Source organism: Aythya fuligula, chromosome W, assembly GCF_009819795.1.
Source record: "Aythya fuligula isolate bAytFul2 chromosome W, bAytFul2.pri, whole genome shotgun sequence".
NCBI classification, from domain to species: domain Eukaryota; kingdom Metazoa; phylum Chordata; class Aves; order Anseriformes; family Anatidae; genus Aythya; species Aythya fuligula.
The window spans coordinates 451,950-477,531 of record NC_045594.1 but is presented as its reverse complement, the minus strand read 5'-3'; the positions used below and the strand labels follow the sequence as shown (position 1 = coordinate 477,531).

The 25,582-nt window shown below is 47.0% G+C and overlaps 1 protein-coding gene across 1 annotated transcript; it reads left to right on the top strand.

Moving 5' to 3' along the window:
- The first annotated feature begins 1,676 nt into the window (after nt 1-1,676).
- Nucleotides 1,677-25,513, top strand: LOC116501376 (rapamycin-insensitive companion of mTOR-like). The gene is made up of 3 exons (XM_032206893.1): nt 1,677-1,742; nt 1,924-1,971; nt 25,157-25,513. The coding sequence occupies exons 1-3, from the start codon at nt 1,694-1,696 to the stop codon at nt 25,348-25,350; spliced, it is 291 nt and encodes a 96-aa protein (XP_032062784.1). The 5' UTR covers nt 1,677-1,693; the 3' UTR covers nt 25,351-25,513.
- Nucleotides 25,514-25,582: the final 69 nt, after the last annotated feature.

Genomic DNA, 25,582 nt, shown 5'->3' with positions numbered 1-25,582 from the left:
AAGACTCTTCCTTTCTCTCCCTTATCTCACGCTTCCTCTGTCTCCGGCCACGCCCCTTGTGGAGCTACGGAACCCCAGATCAGGTCTCCACACTCGCTTCCTGTAGAAAGTACATCTCAATCACACATCACACAGAGTCTCACCTGACCCCCAAGGCAATACTTAATATTTCTTACCTTGGTCTGTGCACAGAGTTACTGGATCAATTCTCAAACCCGGAGTGCCTACCTTCTTCCCTTCCCCACATTTCCTTCTTTAATCAGTCTCGGGCCCTCTATCAGCACTCCGCAGAACTGCCAGCATTGATGCACAGGACCACTGAAATCAGCGGGGCATGCCTTCCTGCTGCTGCGGCGGCGGGGCTCCCCAGTAGGTGAGTGGATCCCAGACGAGCCCCCAAATTGTGAGAAACACTCTGTAGCCAATAACTTAGGCTCAGGCGAGGATCTCAGTGAAGTAGTAATTTATTCGCGATTGCAATGGCAGGCATCCCACAAGCAGGACCGTGCCTACTAGTCACACAGTATGGTTTATATACTTTTTTTTTCTCGATGACTGGGACCTTCCCATTTCCCCATTGACTGGGTAATCCAGGTTCACAATCTATCCGATGCTTCACAGACAATGCATGGCCTTCAGTTGCCGGCCTTTTAAATTTCAAATTTCTTTTGATTTTTTTTACTGTTTAAAGTAGTAATGTTTCTTCACTTGTCTGAGTTGACTTGATACCGTGATATTCACCTAATTGTTCTAAGGAGTGTGGTTGTCTGCATTTTACAAGGTCATCTGTTAAGCTTTCTTATAACTGCAACCATAATCTCAATACCACATTCCTTCCCTTTAAACAATGTAACTCTGTGCAAAAACAACATTTTTGTTCCCACAGCAAGGTGTCCCAGGCCTTGGAGGTGTTTCTAAAGGATGATTAAGTGAGGAACTCCTTATCATGAAGACCATTATATTGATATTCTTGACATATTGACAATCCTGACGTATTTCCTTGAATATATCACCAATCAATGTAACATGAATATTTGGCTGAAAAACAAAAAATAGGAGTATTCCAATATGGACTATCCTTATTACAATAGTAAAAAATCACACCCCTAGGCTGGGAGACTGACTCAACAAGGGACCCTTCCTCTTTGAGGATGCACAGAATCATTCTGTCATGTCAGCAGTGTGATAATTATGTAACCAATTGGAGGGGAGGGGATTGTACAAACATGTATAAAGGGACTGTATAAAGAGTGGTGTGGAAAACCCTTAGGTGTATCAGCTTTGTGGGAAACCACCTGGTATCCAGACTTGTGCAACTCTGAAATAAACACTATCTCGACCTAATGTTTAGATGGGTTTATTGCACACCAGGTAACGAACCCGAACTATTTTATCAGATAACTGGGACTGACTGAGGAAGTATGGCGCTCACGCATCCACAGCCCCAAGACCGCCACGAGAGAGGGAACAAGGCCCATCTGGGGCAGACTGGATCCCCCTCGGCGAGGCAGCAGCTTCTCAACTCCACCTCATCTCGCTTCAGCCGCCCCTGTGCTCCTCCTGCTGGCGAGGTGGAGGGAGGGAGGCAAGGCCATATGGAGTGGGGAGGGGGGTGCTGGCTGCGGCAGCGGTTCCGCAGGCTTCTCGCGAGAGCTGGCGAGGTTTCCGGTGTTGTGGTTGTGGGGCCATAAACATGGCGGTGAGCCTCCGCTCACGCTCTTTGAGGCACCTCCCTAGCCGAGGTAAGGGGCCCGAGAAGGCTGCGGGGGTAGGCTCCTTCTGCCTTGCTGCCGACTTTCACTTCCCTTTCCTTCCCATAGCGGTCCCCGTTCCCTGTCGATACCCAACCGTCCCCTCCGCTCCCTTGTTCTCCCCCCGCCGCCAGCCTAACGCGCTCTCAACTTCTGTCCCCCGTTCCTGCAGGTCGGAACGACAGCGGTGAGGAGAACGTCCCTCTCGATCTCAACCGAGGTATGGGGTGGTGGTGGGGAGGTTCATTGCCTGCCCCCTCGCTGCGTGATAGCCGAGGGGGAACCGTCGGCAGCCAGCGGCCTGGTGCCGGTTGTGAGGGCTTGGCACTACTGGGCCGAGGGACTTGGGGAGCGGGCTGGGGAGAGAAGGGCTCGGGGGCTGTGGATGTTCGGGGCCGGTAGGTTGCTCGGCAGCCTCTGGTGAACAGGCTTGCCCGTAGGTGGAAGCCTTTCCCCAGCCCCTGCTGCTAGAGGAGTGAGCAGGGCAGTGCGGGCACCCCTGGGACCCTGCGATATTGAGCGAGGCTGGGGCAGGGGGCGCCTCGGTTGTGTCTGGGGCTGGTTTTAGGTTGTTCGCTGGCGGCGTGTTCGCAGACGGGGCTGCCTGGGCCGCACCGCGGTGGGTTGGGCCGAATGCCTCTGAGGAGCGCGGCTGCAGTCGCATCTGGTCCCGCGTGCATCCCTGGTCCTATGTGTTGCAGGAAGCACGGCCGAAAGCACAACAGACACCAGTAGAGTCAGATCATGCTCCATTTTATTGCCCGAATAGCCTAACTTTTATAGTGAACTTAACAGGGGTGGACAGTGTTTCACACAAGATTATTGGTCAAAAGCACTCAGACAAACAACTTCAAGAAAACAACCCCCTTGTGATTAGCAGTCACATAGACCTTGTCCTTGAAGCCAGCTACTGGTAACAATACTTTTCTGAATTCCTCAATTGGGCGATGTGGGAACACTGTCATGGGAACTTCTCATAGTTGCCCTGGTAGCTTGGTTTGCTCAGCTACAGCAAGCCATGGGATTTTTGCTGTTTCAAAAAATCCCTCAACAATTCCCCCTTTTTTTTTTCTTTTTTGAGCAAACCACGCCCAATATAACATTTTTGCAAGTAACCCTTTAACCACATTTATCACAATACCACATGCAATGATGATTGACACCACAGCAAACAGAATCCTTAATCCCTCTTTGACTAATCCCAGTAACCATCTATGCATTGTTTCAAACAAATCAGTGAACCATTGATTGAAAGGATTGATACCATATTGAATCTTTCTCATGTGCTCTTTCAGGAAAGTAATGGATTTGTGAATTGACTCATTATGATAAGAAAGGTTTAAACAGTACATTCCCTTAAAGTCCTCACACCCATTCCTTTGAGCCAAAAGCAAGATGTCAGTAGCAGCTTGATCCTGTAAAAGCAGATGTCGCAGACTATTTTGATCTGGTAACATCTCCTCAAGTATCTCTGTCGTGGCATAGGCTTGCCTCTCGGCCCAGCATACCAATTTTTCTAAGTTGTTACGTGTGGCCGGAGGTGCCACTCCAGGCACTAAAATTGCCAATGCTGCTCTAGCTGCAACTCAACATTATCATTGCAATCCGGTGCAAGCAATGCCCATTTATGTCTGGTGATCTCATGCAACTGTAACAAGCTAGGAGCAAATACAATGAGTTTATCTAAGTAACATGGACATCTGATAGCATTTGCAGGGATACCTTGCCAGGCCCTATCCCCACAAATCAGAAAAACATCAGGAGGTAAGGCCAAAGCTGTACAATTGTTCCAAACACTGTAGTTGTTACCCCTTGTCTCCGTGCCATAAACCCCTAAACCCTGCTTAGCAGCGTCATTGTAATCACAGGTGTTATTTGTATTTCTGTACTCGTATGGCCCTTTCCAGGTTCCTGTAGCAGGATTCATCTGATAGCCACGGCTACATTCACATTTGCAGCCACCTTTCAGGTTGATACAGATTTGACTACAGATACCAGGGTTTTGGCATTCATCAATATCTCCACAGTTTCTCTTGTCTACAAACTCAAACCCAGCTGGACAGTCACATTCATTTATGATGCATTCCTTCAGGGGCTCATCACCCCAGTCCTTGCAGTCTCTCTGCTGGTTACACACTTTACTGATATCTATGCATTCTCCACTTCTGCACTTGAATTTGCCAGGTCCAGAGCACTGAATAACATTGTTACAGTTGGCTTCATCAGTGCCATCCAGACAGTCTCTCACACCACTGCACTGCCTACTCCCATGGACACAGTTCCCATCTTCACATCTGAACTGGTCTGGCCTGCAGGTCCGAGAAGGGCAGTTAATTTCATCACTTCCATCCTTGCAATCAGGATCTCTGTCACAGTCTTTTTCACCATCACATTTCCAGGACACTGGGATACACTGGGTTGACTGAGGACCACAGCTGATTTCATTTACCCGGCATGTTCTCATATGACACAGCTCAGCACTCTCGTCAGACCCATTTTCACAGTCCGGATCCCCATCACACGGCCATCTGTTTGGCACACACTGACCACTGTTGCACACAAAGTCAGATTCAGCACACGTCTTCTTCACACAAGCACTCTCATCACTGCCATCTGAGCAGTCTTCACATTTTGCTCTAGCACCGTCGGCAGCAGTGCACAGGCTGGCGAGGGCGAGCAGCAGGCAGAGTGCCCCGCAGCGCGGCAGCGCCCGCCGCTGACCCGCACCTGTGTCACTTATACTACTCCTATTACCCGTGCTGTTAGTGTCAGTGGCATCCTCCTGGTACCGTTTCTGTCTTTGTCGCCCCTTACTCTCCCTCTTTTCTTTTTGCCACTGACCATTCACCACAAATGGATGAGACACATGTTTACTAGTTAGGAAAGAGAGTGTAACGTCTGCTATATGGCTGCAGGCAGTGCCAGCTGCAACCTTAGAAACGGATTGTGAAAGAGCCTGCCGGTGGTCATTTGGCAGTGTAATCTGTGTCTCTGCACTCCTGCCCCGCAATAGAGCTAAGTCGTCATTAGTAATCCGTAGAATGTGGCAACCCCACGGAATCTTATCCAGAAACATAGTTATAACACCGATCTGGGGATGAATAGTCTTTTTTGCATTGCAAGATAAACCTCTTATAAAAAGAATGCCAGAGAGAAGCAGCACAGCTCAGCACAGCTGCTGCTGCCTCCATGGTTACGTCAGACAGACTGCAGGGTCCTGATGTCCACCCCTCTGCTATGTGCCGACTCGCCACACGGTGAGGGTCGGCTGCCGTTGTCCACTGACGCCTCTGGTCTCCCGTAGTAACTCGATCTCGGATGTCCTGCATCGCACCGCGATTACTTCAATTTCCTGCGATTACTTCAATTTCCCGCGTTTTCCGCGACTCCATTTCCCGCGTCCCTCCGCGATTACTTTTCCCGCGTCCCCCCGCGGTTCCTTTTCCCGCGTCCCTGCGCGGCTCCGTTGTTCAGGTCGGTGTGTAGAGTGTTTCAACGTCTCTCAGGTGTTCCGGCATCCGCCAGGTCTGTCCTTGTCTCTCGTAGTTGGCTGTAGCCCTGCAGCGTCAGTCAGTGCTCTCTCCGTGCGGTGGTAGGCTTGCCGCGTGCCTCGGGTCTCCCGCGCCGCTCCGATGTCCCGGCCTCAGCCTGTTCGGGTCTCAGCCTGTTCGGGCGCCATATGTTGCAGGAAGCACGGCCGAAAGCACAACAGACACCAGTAGAGTCAGATCATGCTCCATCTTATTGCCCGAATAGCCTAACTTTTATAGTGAACTTAACAGGGGCGGACAGTGTTTCACACAAGAATATTGGTCAAAAGCACTCAGACAAACAACTAGAAGAAAACAACCCCACCTGCAAGAAAACAACCCCCTTGTGATCAGCAGTCACATAGACCTTGTCCTTGAAGCCAGCTGCTGGTAACAATATTTTTCTGAATTCCTCAATTGGGCGATGTGGGAACACTGTCATGGGAACTTCTCATAGTTGCCCTGGTAGCTTGGTTTGCTCAGCTGCAGCAAGCCATGGGATTTTTGCTGTTTCAAAAATCCCTCAACACCTACGTACCTGTATGCATATATTACTTACAAGTGTAATTTAGTTCTTAAGAGAATCTCAGAGTTTTTTCAATTTAAAGCAACAACCTCTTATGTCTTCTCCATCTCACTCCATCTCCAAACGGATATGATTGCTTGAAAATAAATTAAAACTGACTTGAAAATGAAAACAAGTGAAACTTTTGTCAATGAAGTGCAGGATAAAGGCCTTAACAGTTGAAACGCATGACATTTACTACCGTAAGTAGTGTTCTCTCTATGAAATTTACAGAATCAGAATTTTAATTAATGCGTTCAGTAACTTTTTCACATTGTGTAATTGAATTATTCAATGCAAAAGAAAAATGGACAAAGTTTAAATGCCGGAGTGGTAATTTTTAGATGTTGTCTATTTGAAATCTTTACTGAGAATTCAAAAAGCAACTGTCATTATGACTTTTTTTTTTTTTTTTTGCCATGAGGTGTTTTAAGCCACCTACTGATCCCATGAGACCTGTAGTGGTAGCAGTGTAATTACCTCATTTGTATCATCTTGTAAAAAAAGGCTCTCAATTAAGATGCAAAGTAATATTAATACAATGAATGTACAATCATCCTCCTGCTGGGTGACCGGGACACAGAAAGAAGGAGGAGAACGGGACAGGAGAATGACTGGCTGAGGGGCTGGTGTCTGGACCAGGGCTTTGGGATTTTGATCTTGGGCAGTCCTTTGAGAAGCTGGGTATGTGGGCTGCTGACTGACTCCAACTCAGCAAGTGGGGCACAAGTGTGTTGGGGAGCAAGCTCTCCGGGCTGATTACCAGGGCTTTAAACTAGGTTTGACGGGGGAAGGGAGGGGAGCTAAAAGTGACAGAGAAGGGCTGGGGGAAGTTGTCACTGCTGTCACTGTTGACAATAGTAGGGAAAAACCTCTGAGTTGTCCCATAGGATTGTCTGAGGGCTCCTCAGAGAAGGTAATGATCCTGATACCCCATCCAGAATCTTCTTCTTGCATCCCTCCAGGGGTAACTGCGCCTGCTGCTTCCCTAAAGTGCCTGTATACCAACGCATGGAGCATGGGAAATGAACAGGATGAGCTTGAGATCTGTTTGGTCACAGGGCCACGATCTCATGGCAATCACAGAGACATGGTGGGACAGCCCACATGACTGGAACGCTGTCATGGAGGGCTATGTCCTTCTTAGGAAAGACAGGCTGGGGAAGCAAGGGGGTGGGGTTGCCCTTTATGTGAGGGAGCAATTAGAGTGTACCCAGCTCCACCTGGGGGAGGGTGATGGACAAGTGGAGAGCTTGTGGGTAAGAATTAAGGGGTGGGCTGTTATGGGGGACACTGTTGTGGGGGTGTACTACCCCCACACCAGATCACCAGATCAAGAGGAGGAGGTCGATGAGGCCTTCTACAGGCAGCTGGTAGTAGCCTCACAATCCCGGGCACTGGTTCTCATGGGGGACTTCAATTATCCAGGCATCTGTTGGGTAAGCAACTTGGCCAGGCACATGCAGTCCAAGTGGTTCCTATGATGTGTTGAAGACAATTTTCTGATGCAGGTGGTGGAGGAACTGATGAGGTGGGGGGGTGCTCTTGGACCTCGTTCTTACCAACAAGGATGGGCTTGTTAGGGATGTGAAGGTTGGGGGCAGCTTGGGATGCAGTGACCATGAGATGGTGGAGTACAAGATGGAACTTGGTGGAAGAAGTAAGGCTAAAAGCAGGGTTGCAACCCTGGACTTTCGGAGAGCCAACTTCGACCTCTTCCGGGACCTGCTTGGGAGTATCTCATGGGCTAGGTTGCTAGAAGGCAAGGGTGCATGTGAGAGCTGGGCTACATTTAAGCAGCACTTCTTCAAGCTCAGGATCGGTGCATCCCGAAGAGTAGTAAATCGGGGAAGGGGGCAGGAAACCTGTGTGGATGAGCAAGGAGCTCATCAACAAGGAGGAGTGGCCGACACGCCAGAAGCCATTCAGTAAGACCTGGAGAGGCTGGAAAGATGGGTAGTAAGAAACCAAATTAGGTTTAACAAGAGCAAGTATAGAGTCCTGCACCTGGGAAGGAACAACCGCACATGTCAGTACAGGCTGGGGGATGACCTGCCGGAGAGGAGCTCTGAGGAGAAGGACCTGGGGGTCTGTACTGGGTCTGGCTGGGATGTTAACTTTCCCTATGTAAATAACAAAATGTGTGCTTTCCCTGCAGCAGCCCATACAGTGCTGTGCTCTGCGCTTGTAGCTAGAACAGCAGTGGTATCACACCAGTGTTGTGTCTACTGCTGAGCAGTGCTGGCACAGCATCAGGACTCTCTCTAACCTTTTCCTTATGAGGAAAGGCTGAGAGACCTGGGTCTGTTCAGCCTGGAGAAGAGAAGACTGAGAGGGGATCTCATCAATGTGAATAAATACCTGAGGTGTGGGAGACAAGGATTTGGCCAACCTCTTTTCAGTGGTTTGTGGGGACAGGACAAGGGGCAATGGCCACAAAATGGAGCCCAGGAAGTTCTGTACCAATATGCGAAAGAACTTCTTCACAGTGAGGGTAACGGAGCACTGGAACAGGCTGCCCAGGGAGGTTGTGGAGTCTCCTTCTCTGGAGATATTCAAGGCCTGTCTGGATGCCTACCTGGGCAGCCTGCTTTAAGGAACCTGCTTTGGCAGGGGGGTTGGACCTGATGATCTTTTGAGGTCCCTTCCAACCCCTTCAATTCTGTGATTCTGTGAAGAAAAAAAACACAGGCATTTTGCATTGTGTGTATAGCTCTGTTTAAAAAAAAAAAAAATCATTAATGTGATGGTTGTGGTTGAATAAGGAACAGCTCTGCATTTAGTTGTGTACCCTTTGTCGAAAATGTATTTCTTTTATTTGTTGGAGAAACTACAGCTGACTGATCAGTAATCGTGTAGGTATTACTTTTTTTTTTTAACTTCATTGTAAAGACAAAATTAATGTCTTAGCACACCATTAACTAAGCTGGTTGATAACTTGATTTCCCCACTGAACACATTGTTTATTTTTTTCCAACTGTTAGAATAGTTTCATAAGTGTTTAGTTCAAATATTTTAAATTAATACAGTTTTAATTCACTGTGTTGACCTGATTGTGTGTTTTTCAAGGCTCATATTTTCAGTGATTTAAAATATTTTTTTTCGCTTTCTCAGTCAACGTAAACAATGCCTCAGCCATGTGCTTCTAGCTGCAGTGGTCTTTACTATGAATATGTGAAATTAGATTAGTATTGCCTTGTTTTAAACAGTTGACTTGACATAAATGATTTAACATACAGGTCAAACTTTTGATAGACTGTAGCTGTGGACTGTGTAAGAAGCTAGTGCTATTATTAAGTATTTCAGAACTAATAATAGATGCTAGCTTTTTTTGTGCTGCTTTTGGTCCTGCTTCTTCCTGTCTTTTTGTGCAGTAAGACTCTGGGCATGTCTTGCTGCATGTAGAGTTGATCTACCTTTCTCTGCCCTTTTTTCCTCTTCTCTGCTGCTGTAGTTTGAGGGTTGCCCATGTTTTCCCAGAACACACCTTGCTGTTCTCTTATGTATTTTTAATATGCATGGTGTAGTATGATTTTACTCTTAAGAGCATTTTAGTGTTCTGCATTTTCAAAATGATGTAATAATACATGTATTTATGAAGGGTATTTTATATTATGGTGCAGTGTGTGTGAAAACTCTATGTACGAGATTAGCTTGGTTTAAGGTATTAATGTAACATTTGTGTTGTTTTTTTTTTTTTTTTTTTTTTGTTGTTTTTGAAACCTTTGGGTTACACAGCCCAGGCTGTACCCCATATTTTAAGACAATTCTGATAAGTCTTATTTTGGGATAGCAAGTTTTTTCATAGAAAATCAGTTTGTTGTAAATATGATGAGCTTGAAAAATTGTCTCCAGCACAACCAAGGTTGGGCATAATGTCTGTCTAATACCAAGAGCTCAAGTAGTTGTGTGTGTGTGTGGAGGGGGGAAGCCTTTGGAGTCCTTGCAACAAGACAGTAAGGAAGATGTAGAGATGCTAGCTGGTGTATGCTTTCTTGGTGGCTCAAAAGCAGTCTTCCATACTAACAGCAAGACTGTAACAGAAAGACTTCTTTGCACACTTCGTTGGGTTAGAAACTGACTGGGTAGCTGGGCCCAAAAAGTCATGGTGAATGGAGTCAAATCCAGTTGGAGGCCGGTCACTAATGGAGTCCCCCAGGGCTCGGTACTGGGGCCAGTCCTCTTTAATATCTTTATCGATGATCTGGATGAGGGGATCGAGTGCATCCTCAGTAAGTTTGCAGATGACACCAAGTTAGGTGCGTGTGTGTTGATCTGCTCAAGGGTAGGAAGGCTCTGCAGGAGGATCTGGGTAGGCTGGACCGATGGGCTTAGGTCAACTGTATGAAGTTCAACAAGGCCAAGTGCCGGATCCTGCACCTGGGGCATAATAACCCAAAGCAGAGCTACAGGCTGGGAGATGAGTGGTCGGAAAGCTGCCTGGCAGAGAAGGACCTGGGAGTATTGGTTGATAGTCGGCTGAATATGAGCTAGCAGTGTGCTCAGGTGGCCAAGAAGGCCAACAGCATCCTGGCTTGTATAAGAAGCAGTGTGGCCAGCAGGGCTAGGGAAGTGATTGTCCCCCTGTACTCAGCTCTGCTGAGGCTGCATCTCAAGTACTGTGTTCGGTTTTGGGCCACTCGCTACAAGAAGGACATGGAGGTACTGATCCTCAGATTAGGAGATCATCTGGTCCAACCAGATGTGGATGTGGTCTACCTAGACTTTGGTAAGGCTTTTGACACTGTTTCCCAGAGCACTCTCCTGGAGAAGCTGGCTGCTCAAGGTTTGTGTGGGTGTACGCTCTGCTGGGTTAAAAACTGTATGCATGGCTGGGCCCAAAGAGTCGTGGTGAATGGAGTTAAATCCAGTTGGAGGCCGGTCACTAGTGGTGTCCCCCAGGGCTCAGTATTGGGGCCAGTCCTCTTCAATATCTATCAGCAGACTGGATGAGTCCTTGTCTTAGTGTAAGCACTGCTCTGCAACAATTAAAACATCAGTGTGTTATCAACACTCTTCTCATCCTAAATCCCAAACACAGCACCATACTAGCTACTAGGAGGAAAATTAGCTCTATCCTAGCTGAAACCAGGACAACTGATAAAAAAGAAATCTGGAAGAACTAACAAAGGATGGAACTAGAAAGAATATTCATTATCTATTGTGGGTTCATTCTTATACTTTTCTTCCAAAGCACGTGTTGCGGTTTAACCCAGCAGACAGCTAAACACCACACAGCCATCTGCTCGCTCACCCTCCAAGCTGGATGGGGGAGAAATTTGAAAAGAAAAGAACAAAAACTCATGGGTTGAGAAAAGGACAGTTTAAACAGAAAACAACAAAACGAAAAAAAAAAATAAACAAAAAAAAAAAGAGCGACACAGTCGCTCACTGCCAGCTGACCGATGCTCAGCCAATCCCCAAGCAACAACAGCCTCCCTGGCCAACCCCCCAGTTTAATTGTTTGGCATAATATCACATCGTATGGAATATCCCTTTGGCCAGTTTGGGTCAGCTGTCCTGAGTCTGTCCCCTCCCAGCTCTTGCTGCACCCCCAGCCTGCCCGCTGGCAGGGCAGGGCGAGAAGCTGAAAAGTCCTTGTCTTAGTGTAAGCACTGCTCTGCAACAATTAAAACATCAGCGTGGTATCAACACTCTTCTCATCCTAAATCCCAAACACAGCACCCTACCATCTACTAGGAGGAAAATTAACACTATCCTAGCTGAAACCATGACAAGCATCTAAAGCATCCCCTTTCAGAAGGGATAGGCTAGGAAGGAGAGGCAGTGGGGTAGTCCTGTATGTTAGTATTTTGATTGTCTCGACCTTAATAATGGTGACAACAAGGTTGAGTGATTATGGATAAGAATCAGGGGGAAGGCCAGTGAGGCAAATGTCCTGGTCGGCGTCTGTTATAGACCACCCAACCAGGATGAAGAGGCAGATGAAACGTTCTATAAGCAGCTGGAAGAAGTCTCACAACCGCTAGCCTTTGTTCTCGTGGGGGACTTCACCTTACCAGATGTCTGCTGGAAATACAATGCAGGAGAGAAGAAACAGTCTAGGAGGCTTCTGGGGTGTGTGGAATATATCATCCTGACACAGCTGGTGAGTGAGCCAACTAGGGAAGGAGCCCTGCTGGACCTTTTGCTTGTGAACAGAGAAGGACTTGTGGGCAATGTGAAGGTTGGAGGTCATCTTGGGCATATTCTGAATTAATAGAGTTTTCGATTCTTGGAAAAGTGTGTGTGGGGGGGGTAGTAGAACTGCTACCCTGGACTTCTGGAGGACAGTCTTTAGTCTGTTAAAGGAGACTGGTTGCCAGAGTCCCTTGGGGGGCAGTCCTGAAGGGCAAAGGAGTCCTTCCAAGAAGGAAATCCTAAAGGCACAGGAGCAGGCAGTCTCCATGTGCCAAAAGATGAGCTGGCAGGGAAGAAGACCAGCCTGGCTGAACAGGGAGTTTTGATTAGAGCTCAGGAAGGAAAAGTTTATGTACTTTGGAAGAAGGGGCCGGCCACTCAGGAGGACTACAAAGGTGTTGTGAGGCTGTGCAGGGAGAAAATTAGAAGGGCCAAAGCCCAACTGGAGCTCAACCTGGCTACTGCTGTTAAAGACAATAAAGAATGTTTTTATAAATACATGAAGAACAAAAGGAGGACTAAAGAGAATCTCCATCCTGTGCTGGATGTGGGGAGGAAACAGTGACAAGAGATGAGGAAAAGGCTGAGGTACTTAATGCCTTCTTTGCCTCAGTCTTGAGTAGTTGGATCGGTTGTTCTTCATATACCCAGCCCCCTGAGCTGGTAGATAGGGACGGGGAGCAGAATGAAGCCCTTGTAATCCAGAAGGAAACAATTGGTGACCTGCTGCACCACTTAGACGTATGCAGATCTATGGGGCCAGATGGGATCCACCCGAGGGTACTGAGGGAGTTGGCCGAAGCGCTCACCAAGTCAATTTCCATTATTTATCAGCAATCCTGGTTTTCAGGGGAGGTCCCAGTTGACTGGTGGCTAGCAAATATGACGCCCATGTACAAGAAAGGCCAGAAGGAGGACCCAGGGAGCTACAGGCCTGTCGGTCTGACTTCGGTGCTGGGGAAGCTCATGGAGCAGATCATCCTGAGTGCCATCACGCGGCACTTAGAGGACAACCAGGCGATCAGGCCCAGTCAGCATGGGTTTATGAAAAGCAGGTCCTGCTTGACGAACCTGATCTCCTTCTGCGACAAGGTGACGGGTTCAGTGGATGAGGGAGAGGTTGTGGATGTGGTCTACCTAGACTTCGGTAAGGCTTTTGACACTGTTTCCCAGAGCACTCTCCTGGAGAAGCTGGCTGCTCAAGGCTTGTGTGGGTGTACGCTTTGCTGGGTTAAAAACTGTATGCATGGCTGGGCCCAAAGAGTCGTGGTGAATGGAGTTAAATCCAGTTGGAGGCCGGTCACTAGTGGTGTCCCCCAGGGCTCAGTATTGGGGCCAGTTCTCTTCAATATCTATCAGCAGTCTGGATGAGGGGCTTGAGTGTACCCTCAGATCAGGAGATCATCTGGTCCAACCCCCCTACCAAACAGGGTCACCTAGCGAAGGTTGCACAGGATTGCATCTGGGTGGGTTTTGAATATCTCCAAAGATGGGGACTCCACAACCTCTCTGGGTAACCTGTTCCAGTGCTCTATGTGGTGGTTTTACCTTGCTAGGCAGCTGAACTCCACCATAACCGCTCTCTCGCTCCCCCTCCTCTTCTGAGGAGGGGAAGAAGAAAAGGAAAGAAGCTACTCACAGGTTGGGATAAAGATAATTAATCAAAGGAAAAAATAATGATTAAGGGAAAATTATTATTAATTAAATAATTTAGCTAAAAGGAAAAGGGGAAAAGGGAAAACAAATAAACAAAAAAATCAAAACAAACAAAAAAAAACAACAACAAAACAAAACAAAATAAAAGCAAAAGCCGTGTGGAAATTGTGAGAAAAATCTCAATTTTCTTCAGACAGGATCTTCTGTGAAGCTATTTTATTTGTGATTGCAGTGGTGGGCGTCCTGCAAGCAGGAGTGCACAGTAAAAGTTTATCATAACCCTATATTCCCTATTACCTGACACCTGATTTCTCCCCTGTTTCCTCATTGGCTGAGTACTACAGGTTCGCAAGCTACTCGACACACTTCTATACCATATATGTCCAATTTTATTTGACGAAGCGTTAATTTCTTCTTTTCCTTTTTTTCCTTCTTCTCTTGTGACTAGAGGGCCTGCGATTTGTGATTTTACTGATTTTGTACTGCTCATCCTGTTTTTCTTAGCTATCCTCCTTATTTCGGGACAGTGGGACCTTCCCCTTATCTGCTTAACATACTCCCCACTGCTATGCTGCACAATCACTTTTGAATATGCAAGGTTAGTGGAATTTTTCACTGCAAAAACACCTTCTATTGCAAAAACACAACTTTGTTTCTGACAAAGTGCAGAGTAAAGAAATTACTCTCTACTTCCCACCCACAAGCGATGCTTGACCATGTCCTTGAAGCAGGGCCTCAACACACGTAGCCATTGTTTGGGAGGACAGACGTTTTCCCAACGAGAGTCCACCCCTCCCCTCTCCTTCCTTTTTCCACCTTTTATTGCTGAGTGTGACACCATATGGCATGGAATATCCCTTTGATTGGTTTAGGTCAGCTGCCCTGGTGATGTTCCTTCCTCACCTCTTGCCCACCCCCAGCCTGCTGGCTCTGGGGGGAGGGGTTAGAGGGAGTCCTGATGCTGTGCTAGTATTGCTCAGCAGTAGACACCACACTGTTGTGATACCAGTGCTGTTCTAGCTACGAGTGCAGAGCACAGCGCTCTATGGGCTGCTGCAGGGAAAGTTAACTCCATCCCAGCCAGACCCAGTGCAACATCCACGCCTTATTCCATGACATTTGTGTCACACTCAGGTCCCACATACTTTAGCATGTAAGTATTTTCATCGCCATTGTTCCTTGTCCTTTAACAGATTGATAGGTAGGTACTTCTTTTCATTCTATAGGCCTTTCTCAAAAAACGTTCATAAGAAGTGGTGATAATTTAGTCTTCATCTGCCAAAGTGGTCACTCAGGGCAGGCAGAGATGGATGTCTGGACGCCAGCACCAGTTTAGCTCGAGTCGTTGCTGCACTTGCCCGTTTCCTTGCAAAGTTGACTTGTCATTGGTTCTGCAGTGTCTTCCTACAACACACAGTTTAGATTAAAGATTATTTTTCTCCCAAGGTTAAATGTCCTTGAGGCATGCACCCAATATCCCCATTCTTTTGCATGACCCACCAGGTATGGCATGACCATACTCCGGTCCTTGGGCGAAGACAATCCCACGAGTGGGTTTGCCTTTTCCCAAGGCAGGAGCAATCCAAACCGCCTTCCCCATCCACTTCCCTACGTGCACTACGGGGACTTTAGCTCCTCCCACCGCGTGTAGGGGTTTTGTTTCAGCAGGACCAGGATGGTTGTCGGACCCTCTGTTGTTAACTAGCCAAGTGGCCTCTGGTAGATTTATGTCCCATTGTTTCCACATCCCAGCACCCAATGCTCGCAGCATAGTCTTTAACAGTCCATTGTACCTCTCAACCTTCCCAGAGGCTTGTGGGTGATAGGGGATGTGATACACCCCACTAAATGCCATGCCTCTTGGCCCAGGAGATGACAAGATTGTTTTGGAAAATGACTCCCATTGTCGGACTCAATTCTCTCTGGTGTGCCACAGCACTCGTCTTTCCAGGCCCAAGATAGTGTTTTGGGCAGTGGCCTGGTTTACGGGGTATGTTTCCAGCCACCCAGTAGTTGCTTCTACCATGGTGAGTATGTACTGTTTGCCTTGGCGGGTTTGTGGGAGTGGTCCGATATAGTCAATTTGCCAGGCCTCACCATATCAAAACCCTAGCCACCTCCCCCTGTTTCAGGGAGATTTTACCCTCATGGCTTTCTTGATTGTAGCACAGGTCTCACACTCATGGGTAACCTGTGTGATGGCCTCAATGGTCAGGTCCACCCCTCGATCACGAGCCCTCGATTCACGAGTATGTGGCATCCCTCCCCAAATGTCCTGATGTTTCGTGGGCCCATCGAGCTACAAACAGCTCACCCTTATGTCCCCAGTCCAGGTCCACCTGAGACACTTCAATTTTCAAAGCTCGGTCCACCTCTTCATTGTTCTGATGTTCTTCAGTAGCGTGACTCTTGGGCATGTGGGCATCCACGTGACGTTCCTTTACAGCCAGGTTTTCTACCCGGGCAGCAATATCTTGCCACAGTGTAGCAGCCCAGATAGGTTTACTTCTGTGCTGCCAGTTGTTCTGTTTCCTTTGCTGTAACCACCCCCACAGGGCATTTGCCACCATCCATGAGTCAGTGTAGAGACACAGTACTGGCCATTTTATTCATTGAGAAATCTCTAGGGCTAGTTGTATGGCTTTTACTTCTGCATACTGACTCGACTCGCCTTCCCCTTCCATGGCCTCCACAACTCGTTGTGTGGGACTCCACACAGCAGCTTTCCATTTCCTATGGCTCCCTACCATGTGGCAGGATCCATCAGTGAACGACACATACTGCTTTCTGTCTTCTGGCAATTGATTATCCTTCCGGCCAGTCCAGGATTCCAGGTTTTCCCATTCGAGCCCGCTGTGTAATTAACGCTACCCACTTACTCCACGTAGCGTCAGTCACGTGGTGTGTAGTGGGAATTTTCCCTTTGAACATCCAATGTAACACAGGTAGCTGTGGGGCCAAGAGAGCTGTGCTTCTGTACCCTCAACTTCTGAAGCAGCTCAAACCCCCTCATATGCTGTTAGTATCCCCTTTTCAGTTTGGGTGTAATTAGCTTCTGATCCTCTATAGCCCTGGCTCCAGAACCCCAGAGGTCGACCTCGAGTTTCTCCTGGGGTTTTCTGCCACACCCTCCAGGTGAATCCATGCTCCCCAGCTGCAGTGTGAAGCATGTTTTGCACAGCTGGTCCTGTCGGACAGGCCCAAGGGCTACTGCACGAGCTATTTCTTGTTTGATTTGTTCAAAACCCTTTTGCTGCTCAGGGCCCTACTCAAAATAGTTCCTCTTTCGAGTCACTCGATATAGAGGAGTCACAAGCTGACTCTAGCCTGGAACATGCATTCTTCAGAATCCCACAAGGCCTAGGAAAGCTTGCGTTTCTTTTTTGGTAGTTGGTGGAGACCTTACTGTTATTTTGTTGATCACATCCATCGAAATGTGGAGACATCCATCCTGCCATTTTACCCCCAAGAACTGGATTTCCTGTGCGGGTCCCTTCACCTTACTCTGTTTAATGGCAAAACCAGCTTTCATGAGAATTTGGATTATTTTCTTCCCTTTCTCAAAAGCTTCTTCTGCTGTGTTGCCCCACACGAGGATGCCATCCATGTACTGCAGGTGTTCAGGAACTTCCCCCCCCCAGTTCCAGTGTGTCCCGATCAGTCTATGGAAAATGGTAGGGCTGTGTTTCCACCCCTGCTGGGGCAGTCGATTCCAAGTGTAATTCTCCACGCTCCATTAGACCTTTGCACTGGCCATATGAGACTATTAAAGGGTGAGTGAGTCTTGCTGATCACTCCTTGGTGCTCTAGTTGATGAATTAGCTTATGGATGGGAATCGGGGAGTGTCGGTTGGTGCGATGTTGCTGCCAGTATACTGCTGTGGTAGCGATTGGCACCTGCTGTTCTTCAACCCTCAGCAATCCTACAAAAGAAGGCTTACAACAGCTGCTTAATCTTCTGTGTGCTCAAAGCAGCTATGCCAAAAGCCCACCGGTACCCTTTTGGATTCTTGAAGTACCCTCTCTTGAGGTAGTCTATTCCAAGGATGCACGGAGCCTCCGGGCCAGTCACGATGGGGTGCTTTTGCCACTCGTTCCCAGTTGGACTCACTTCAGCTTCCAATACAGTTAGCTTTTGGGATCCCCCTGTCACTCCAGAGATACAGATGAGTTCTGTCCCTTGGTAGCCTGATGGCTTAGGGTACACTGTGTGCCGGTGTCCACTAGAAATTGGGAGGGACAATTTCTCACAAGAAACTGGGAGGGACAGACCCAGGACAGCTGACCCAAACTGGCCAAAGGGGTATTCCATACCATCTGACGTCATGCTGAACAGTTAATATGGGGGGGCTGGCTGGGGTGGGGGGGCCGGCTGCTCGGGGATAGGCTGGGCATCGGTCAGCGGGTGGTGAGCAATTGCATTGTGAACCACTTGTTTGTACATATTATTATTATTATCCTTTCTTTCCTGTCCTAATCAACTGTCTTTATCTGAAACCACAGGCCTTCATTTCTTTCTAATTCTCTCCCCCCATCCCAGAGAGGGAGGGGAGAGGGTGAATGAACAGCTGTGTGGTGCTGAGCTGCTGGCCGGGTTAAACCTTAACATCAGTATTAAAGTTTATTGGCTTTAATGCTGTCTTAGGAGGCTTTTCATTTCTGTAGTGACACTTAAAATTAGTATAGTGCTTAGTTTTTTTCTTGCACCGTCATAATGTCTTTTCAGCTTTTTGCCGCAGATGCACGTGGAGCGTGCAGAGAAAAATTTTCTTGATCCGATTTCATTTTCTTGATCCGATTGCTTCATTAGAATCCTGTAGTATGGCCTTATAACGTTTTTTGGCTTTATGTGCATTAAACCAAATTTAACAATCTTTAGTTTGGTTAGTTATGCATACAGATTATTTTTAAGTTCCCTTCAAGTTTCTAACCCATCCTATTTCATTAACATAAATAACATCTGTTGTACCCTCCCGGTTATTTATTTATTTTTTTTTTTTTCAAATTATCAATTATATGTTGAATACTACGTACTGAAGGAGATTGTGAACCTGGTACTTAACTGGATAAAAATCAGGATACGTTTTTTTAAGGATAAAAGTCTTCCATTCATTCATCTCTACTCTTTGCATTTATCTTTTCAGATTTTGATTTGTGTAACTTGATTTGTATAACTGTTTTATATCTCTTGATACAATCTTTAGCAATACCTTATGTGAAAGTTTTGGTTTGCTAAGTTGGGAAAGTGTTGCTGTTTTTTTTTATATACTATTCTAATAACTCCTTTCAAGTCTTGTAAAAGATTACCATAATACAGTTTGTGTAAACTATTTTGCTTGCTTTATGGGGTTAGCCAGTTTTATTTTAAATATATCTGATGAACAGTCATCTGGATGGGCTTTGGAATCCTTTTTGTGTAGACCTACCTGTTTATTAGCTTTTCTCCACTGTGGCCACTACTGTTTTATAACAGTGCTAGCAAACATATGTAGATCGTGTTAATGTTCTTTTTTCTTAGTTGTGAAGCTTGATGGGCCAGTGGTAATACTTACTAATGAATTTCCTCCAGTTCTTCCATCATTTTTACTTTTTTGTCTAACTAATGTTTAGTATAATTAAAATGACTTTAGGATGCTTTGTTCCTTCTCCCCTTCCTTTTTGGTTATTCAGTAGATCTGATTTATTTTTTCAAGTTTTCTGCTTGTAGTATGCCTGAGAAGTCAGAGCACACAGAGCACGCGATCGGCTCTGGGGCAGACGTGTTCTGCAGCGGAGCAGGGGATCGAGGCAGGCAGGGCTTTTTTTCTGGCATGGAGGCCACTTGAGCCAGCGGAGAGAGCCGCCGGGACTGACAGCCTTCTCGAGGGAGGCTGACGAGGCGCGGGCGGATCTGGCAGCACCCCTTCCCCGGCCGTACAAAGGCAGCCCCTAGGGAGCACAGTGACCAGGACGGGCAAACAGGGCATGGCGCGGCAGTCAGGTCGTGGTGGCAGTTTGCACGGCAGTGCGCATGGGCAGGGCGAGCAGGGAGGGTGCCCTCACTGCTCTTTTCCAACGGTCTTTTCCAATGGCAGTAGTAACCTGCTTGTGAAGAGCCCAGCCATGGTATCCACCAGGCAGAAAAACATGGCCTCTGCATCTCTTGTGGGCTGAGACCAAAACCCAGATGGAGGGGCCACAACCCCCCATGGCAGATGTCTACATGCAGACGGAGCCCCTGAGGACCAAAAGAGCTTCCCAGACCCCCAGTTGTGGGGAACTCCAGAATCCTGAAGTCCCCCTAGGGCCCAATGGCAGAATTGGGTGTCGTGGGTGCAAGTGTGCCCAGCTGGATGAGCTTTTTGAGCAAGTTGCTGTCTTGCGAGAGGAGCTCAACAGGCTGCAAAGCATCCGGGAATCAGAGCGAAAGATTGATGTATGGTATCAAGCACTGGCACAGGCTGAGCAACAGCCCTGCCTCACAAGTCCTCACAAGGGACTGGTAAAGGAGCCTCCAACCCTGAATTAGCACAACTGATGGACTTGCAAGACAAGGGAAGCTGGATCCTCGTCTCTGCTCGGAGCAGAAGAAGGGATCTCCCCCTTGCCCCTGAAGTGCCCCTACGCAATAGATATGATGCTCTGGAGCTCAGAAAAGGAGAGGATAATAAAAACAACAATGGTAATGGTCAAGCCCCAGGAAAGGGCAACAGTATAAACGTGGACCAGCAAACCATGTGTATAAGAACCGGTGCCACAAAAAAAGCACGGAGGGTGTTGGTAATCGGAGATTCCTCTCTGAGAGGCACTGAAGCGCCCATTTGCTGCCCAGGCAATCTCTCTCGAGAGGTTTGCTGCCTGCCTGGGGCCTGCATCCGCGACATCACAAAGAGGCTACCAAGCTTGGTTAAGCCACATGACTATCACCCATTCCTACTCTTTCATGTAGGGACAAATGATGTCGCAATAAGGAAACTACGAAACATCAAAAGGGACTTTATGTCCCTTGGAGAGATGTTGAAGGGCTCGGGAGTGCAAGTAGTGTTCTCAGTCCTCCCAGTTGTTGGCTGGGACCCAAGGAGGAGGCAACATGAATGATTGGCTATGTAGCTGGTGCCATGCTCAGGGTTTTGGGTTCTACGATCTCAGACATTTTTCTGAGAGACCAGGAATGCTGACACCAGATGGAGCATGCCTGACGAAGTGGGGCAAGAGCGTCCTGGGCAGCAAGCTGGCTAGACTCATTAGTAGGGCTTTAAACTAGACTTGGTTGGCGAAGGGGATGTACCTGTAAGAGACGCAAAAGAACCAGTGGATGCCAATACACTAGAAAACAACAGGGAGACACCTGTGAATCATCCCATAGGAATTGGGAATGGCTCCTCTAAAAAGGTAATGCAGCCCATAGCCCGGCTGAAGTGCCTCTACACCAATGCACGCAGCATGGGGAATAAGCAGGAGGAGTTGGAAGCCATGGTGCAATTAGAAAACTGTTATCTAATTGCTATCATGGAAACATGGTGAGACAAATCACACAACTGGAACGCTGGAATGGAGGGCTACAAGCTTTACAGGAGAGATAGGCAGGGAAGGAAGGGTGGGGGTGTTGCCCTCTATGTTAAGAAGTGGATAGATTGTGCAGAGTTGCCGCTAAGAAACAGCCATGAGCAGGTTGAGAGCCTGTGGGTAAAAATTAAGCATCAGACCAATAAAGGGCACCTTGTGGTTGGGGTCTACTACAGGCCGCCCGATCAAGGGGAGCCTTTTGATGAAGCCTTCTTGCTCCAACTACAAGAAGCACTGTGCTCACGGGCTCTCATCCTGATGGGGGATTTCAATCACCCAGATGTCTGCTGGGAAAGCTACACGGCAGGCAGTAAGCAATCCAGGAGACTCCTGGAGTGCGTTGAGGACAACTTCCTCGTCCAGGTGTTAGACAAACCAACCAGAGGAGAAGCATTTCTGGACCTGGTGCTCACCAGTGTGAATGACCTCATTAAAGAGGTTAAGATTGGAGGCAGTCTGGGTTGCAGTGACCACGGCCTGGTTGAGTTTGTGATCTCGAGGGATGTGGGCCTGGCTAAGAGCAAAGTAAGGACCCTCGACCTCAGAAGAGCAAACTTACAGTTACTCAAAGAATTAGTGGAAGAGAGCCTGTGGGATACTGTCCTTAGGGAAAGAGGATCTGATCAGATCTGGCAACTCTTTAAGGATATTTTTCTTAGTGTGCAAGAGCTCTCCATCCCCATGTGCAATAAATCAAGCAGGGAAGGCAGGAAACCAGTATGGCTGAGCAATGACCTTCTGGTCAAACTTAGGCAAAAGAAGGAACTGCACAGGCAGTGGAAACGGGGCCGTGTGCTCTGGGAAGAGTACAGAAACGCTGTCTGGACGTGCAGGGATGGGATCAGGAAAGCCAAGGCACTGACAGAGCTAAACTTGGCAAGGGATGCAAAAAATAACAAGAAGGGATTCTACAAGTACATTGGCCAGAAAAGAAAGACTAAGGAGAGTGTACCCCCTCTGAAAAATGTAGATGGAGGACTGGTAACAACAGACATGGAGAAGGCTGAAGTACGTAACAACTTCTTTGCCTCAGTCTTCACTGGCCGTCAGGCTTCCCACATCTCTTGAGTCTCCGAACCTCTAGGCGGGGACTGGGGGAGCAGAGTCCCTCCCACTGTAAGCGAAGAGCGGGTTTGGGACCTCCTGATGCAACTCAACAGCTACAAGTCCACGGGGCCTGATGACATCCATCCCAGGGTTCTGAGGGAATTGGCTGCCAAGCCACTCTCTATCATATTTGAAAAGTCATGGCAGTCAGGTAAAGTCCTCCGTGACTGGAAAAAGGGAAACATCACTCCCATTTTTAAAAAGGGTAGAAAGGAAGACCCGGAGAACTACAGACCAGTGAGCCTCACCTCTGTGACTGGCAAGATCATGGAACAGATCCTCCTGGAAGCAATGTTACGGCACATGCAAGACCAGGAGGTGATCCGAGACAGCCAGCACAGCTTCACCAAGGGCAAATCATGCCTGACCAATCTGGTGGCCTTCTATGATGGAGTGACAGCATCAGTTGGCAAAGGAAGACCGACATGTCATTTACTTGGCCTTCTGTAAGGCTTTTGTCATGGTCCCACATGACATCCTGATTTCTAAATTGGAGAGAGATGGATTTGAAGGGTGGACCATTTGGTGGATAAGGAATTGGCTTGATGGCTGCACCTAGAGAGTAGTGGTCAATGGCTCTATGTCCAGGTAGAGGCCAGTGACAAGCGATGTCCCTCAGGGGTCTGTCTTGGGACTGATGCTTTTCAATATCTTCATCAGTGACCTAGATGATGGGATTGAGTGTACCCTTAGCAAGTTTGCAGATGACACCAAGCTGAGTGATGCAGTTGATACAACAGAAGGAAGAGATGCCATCCAAAGGGACCTGGATAAGCTTGAGAAGTGGGCCCACGTGAACCAAATGAGGTTCAACAAGTCCAAGTGCAGGGTGCTGCACCTGGGATGGGGCAATCCCAGGCATGAGTACAGACTGGGAGAAGAACCTATTGAGAGCAACCTTGTGGAGAGGGATTTGGGGGTTCTGGTAGATGAGAAGCTCGACGTGAGCCAGCAGTGTGTGCTTGCAGCCCAGAAGGCCAAACGTATCCTGGGCTGCATCAAGAGAGGTGTGGCCAGCAGGTCAAGGGAGGTGATTGTCCCTATCTACTCTGCCCTCGTGAGGCCCCACCTGGAGTACTGCGTCCAGGTCTGGGGCCCCCAGTACAAGAAAGATGTGGACCTGTTAGAACGGGTCCAGAGGAGGGTCACAAAGATGATCAGAGGGCTGGAGCACCTCTCCTATGAAGAAAGACTGAGAGAGCTGGAGATGTTCAGCCTGGAGAAGAGAAGGCTCCGGGGAGACCTCGTTGCGGCCTTTCAATACTTAAAGGGTTCTTATAAAAAAGGATGGAGAGGGACTCTTTACTTGTGTAGATAATGATGGGACAAGGGGGAATGGTTTTAAACTGAAAGAGGGGAGATTTAGATTGGATGTTAGGAAGAAGTTCTTTACTCAGAGGGTGGTGAGACACTGGAACAGGTTGCCCAGAGAAGTTGTGGATGCCCCATCCCTGGAGGTGTTCAAGACCAGGCTGGATGGGGCCCTGGCAAACCTGATCTAGTGGGTGGCATCCTTGCCTATGTCAAGGGGTTGGAACTAGATGATCTTTAAGGTCCCTTCCAACCCAAGCCATTCTTTGATTCTATGAGTCTATGATAACCTTTCAGGATGAACAGGAAAGTAAAAAACTCTTATTTATACTCCACAGCTTCAGATGTAGCTGTTTGTACCACAGTAGGAAGCAAGTTTCTCTGACTGAAAGTTAGTATGGGCACTACATACACAGCCCTTCCTTTTGCAGCTTTCCAGATGTCCACTGTTTGGACTCTTCTACTAGCTTTTTCTAAAGATTTTATTTTATGCAATGCTTTTTTTTTTTTTTTTTTTTTTCTTTTTTTTGGTAACAATACTTTTCATCCATTTATGTCTCCAATGTAGCCTTAGCATTTTATTTCAAACTACAGTTCTGTTGACAGTGTTGTTGTAGCGCGTAACACATAATAATGTCTAATAGAAGACTCCACAACAATCCTGGCAATCAAACATCTCTTTGAAAACTGTTCTACTGCAATACCAGTGTGTACAGAGCTTACTGCAGTTTCTGTTACAGTAGGTCTGCATGCATCTCTGTGCCCAGCCCTACTTTGTGTTGCTTTTGTACTCTGCCTGTATTGTACCAGCCTTATTCCCAGAGATAGGATGATATTGTCTTCTCTATTTGGTAGTCCTTTTCCATTTCCCAGCAAAATGTAGGTTCATAAACTGGTATCTGAATCCTGTGGGGCTGCTTTATTGTGTTGGTTGGGGTGAGAGGACATGGACACGTTGAATTGTGTGTATCCTTAGGAAGAAGGTGAGGATAAAAAGTTCCCAGTCACCTTGCTTACCTTGTAGTTCACTTCTCATATCACTGGAAATTCCCAGTCCTCTAGTAAATTTAGAGTGATTGTGGACAGAGGTTAATATGGAAAGCAGAACTCCTACTGACCCTTTGTTTGGGGAGGAGAAAAAAATAATCATGTAGTATGGTAGGAAAGTGCTGTCTTTTTACTTCTGTCTTTGTTTACTATTTGTCTTTAAATTAAAGGGGAATTAAGAATAAGGCTGTTCAGTTATGAGATGCTAGGACTGGAATTTGAATAATTAAATCAATATTTTTGTCAATTGTAAATTAATATATTGGGTAAAATCTCCTTTAAAATAGAAATCTCTCTCCTCCATGTGATTTAGCACTTGAGAGAACTCAGGTATACCTGGCTTTGGTTATAGATGTAAATCCAATTGATATTTCTTGAAGAAAAATTATCTGCATCCTTAATTAAGATAAGCAAAATACCTGTTATGCTTTGGAAGCTTCATGTTGAATGCATGTTTAGATTTCTAATTTTTTAATTGTCTACTAATAACTTTTTTTTTTCAGAACCCTGTGATAATATGAGAGAGATTCTCCAAAATGTGGCCAAATTACAAGGCATTTCAAATATGAGAAAACTAGGTCACTTGAATAATTTTACTAAGGTAGGTACTCAAATGGTGTCAGAACAAGTGATCATATGGATAAAATATTTTATATATACTATATCAGATGTACAGGAGATTCATAAAACAGTCTAGTATCATGGAACAGTGCATGGAAATCTATATACTGTCAGAGAGGAAAGGAGCAAATAAGGACAAGCACATATGTGAATGCAAAATTATGCTGAAACTTGTTTGTGTCCCTTACTGGCTGAATTTTTGTAGTGTTGTAGTGTTTAGAAGTCTGAATTATCTTCTAATTCAGGGGTTAAGTTGTACAAATAGAGCTAAAGGATTGGTTCCTGTTCCACAAGGCTGAATCAAAAAT

Coding starts and splice junctions, on each gene's coding strand:
- LOC116501376 (XM_032206893.1), top strand. CDS start 1,694: ATGGCGGTGAGCCTCCGCTCACGCTCTTTGAGGCACCTCCCTAGCCGA. Junction 1,743..1,923: donor GAGGCACCTCCCTAGCCGAG/GTAAGGGGCCCG, acceptor CCGTTCCTGCAG/GTCGGAACGACAGCGGTGAG. Junction 1,972..25,156: donor CCCTCTCGATCTCAACCGAG/GTATGGGGTGGT, acceptor TTTTTTTTTCAG/AACCCTGTGATAATATGAGA.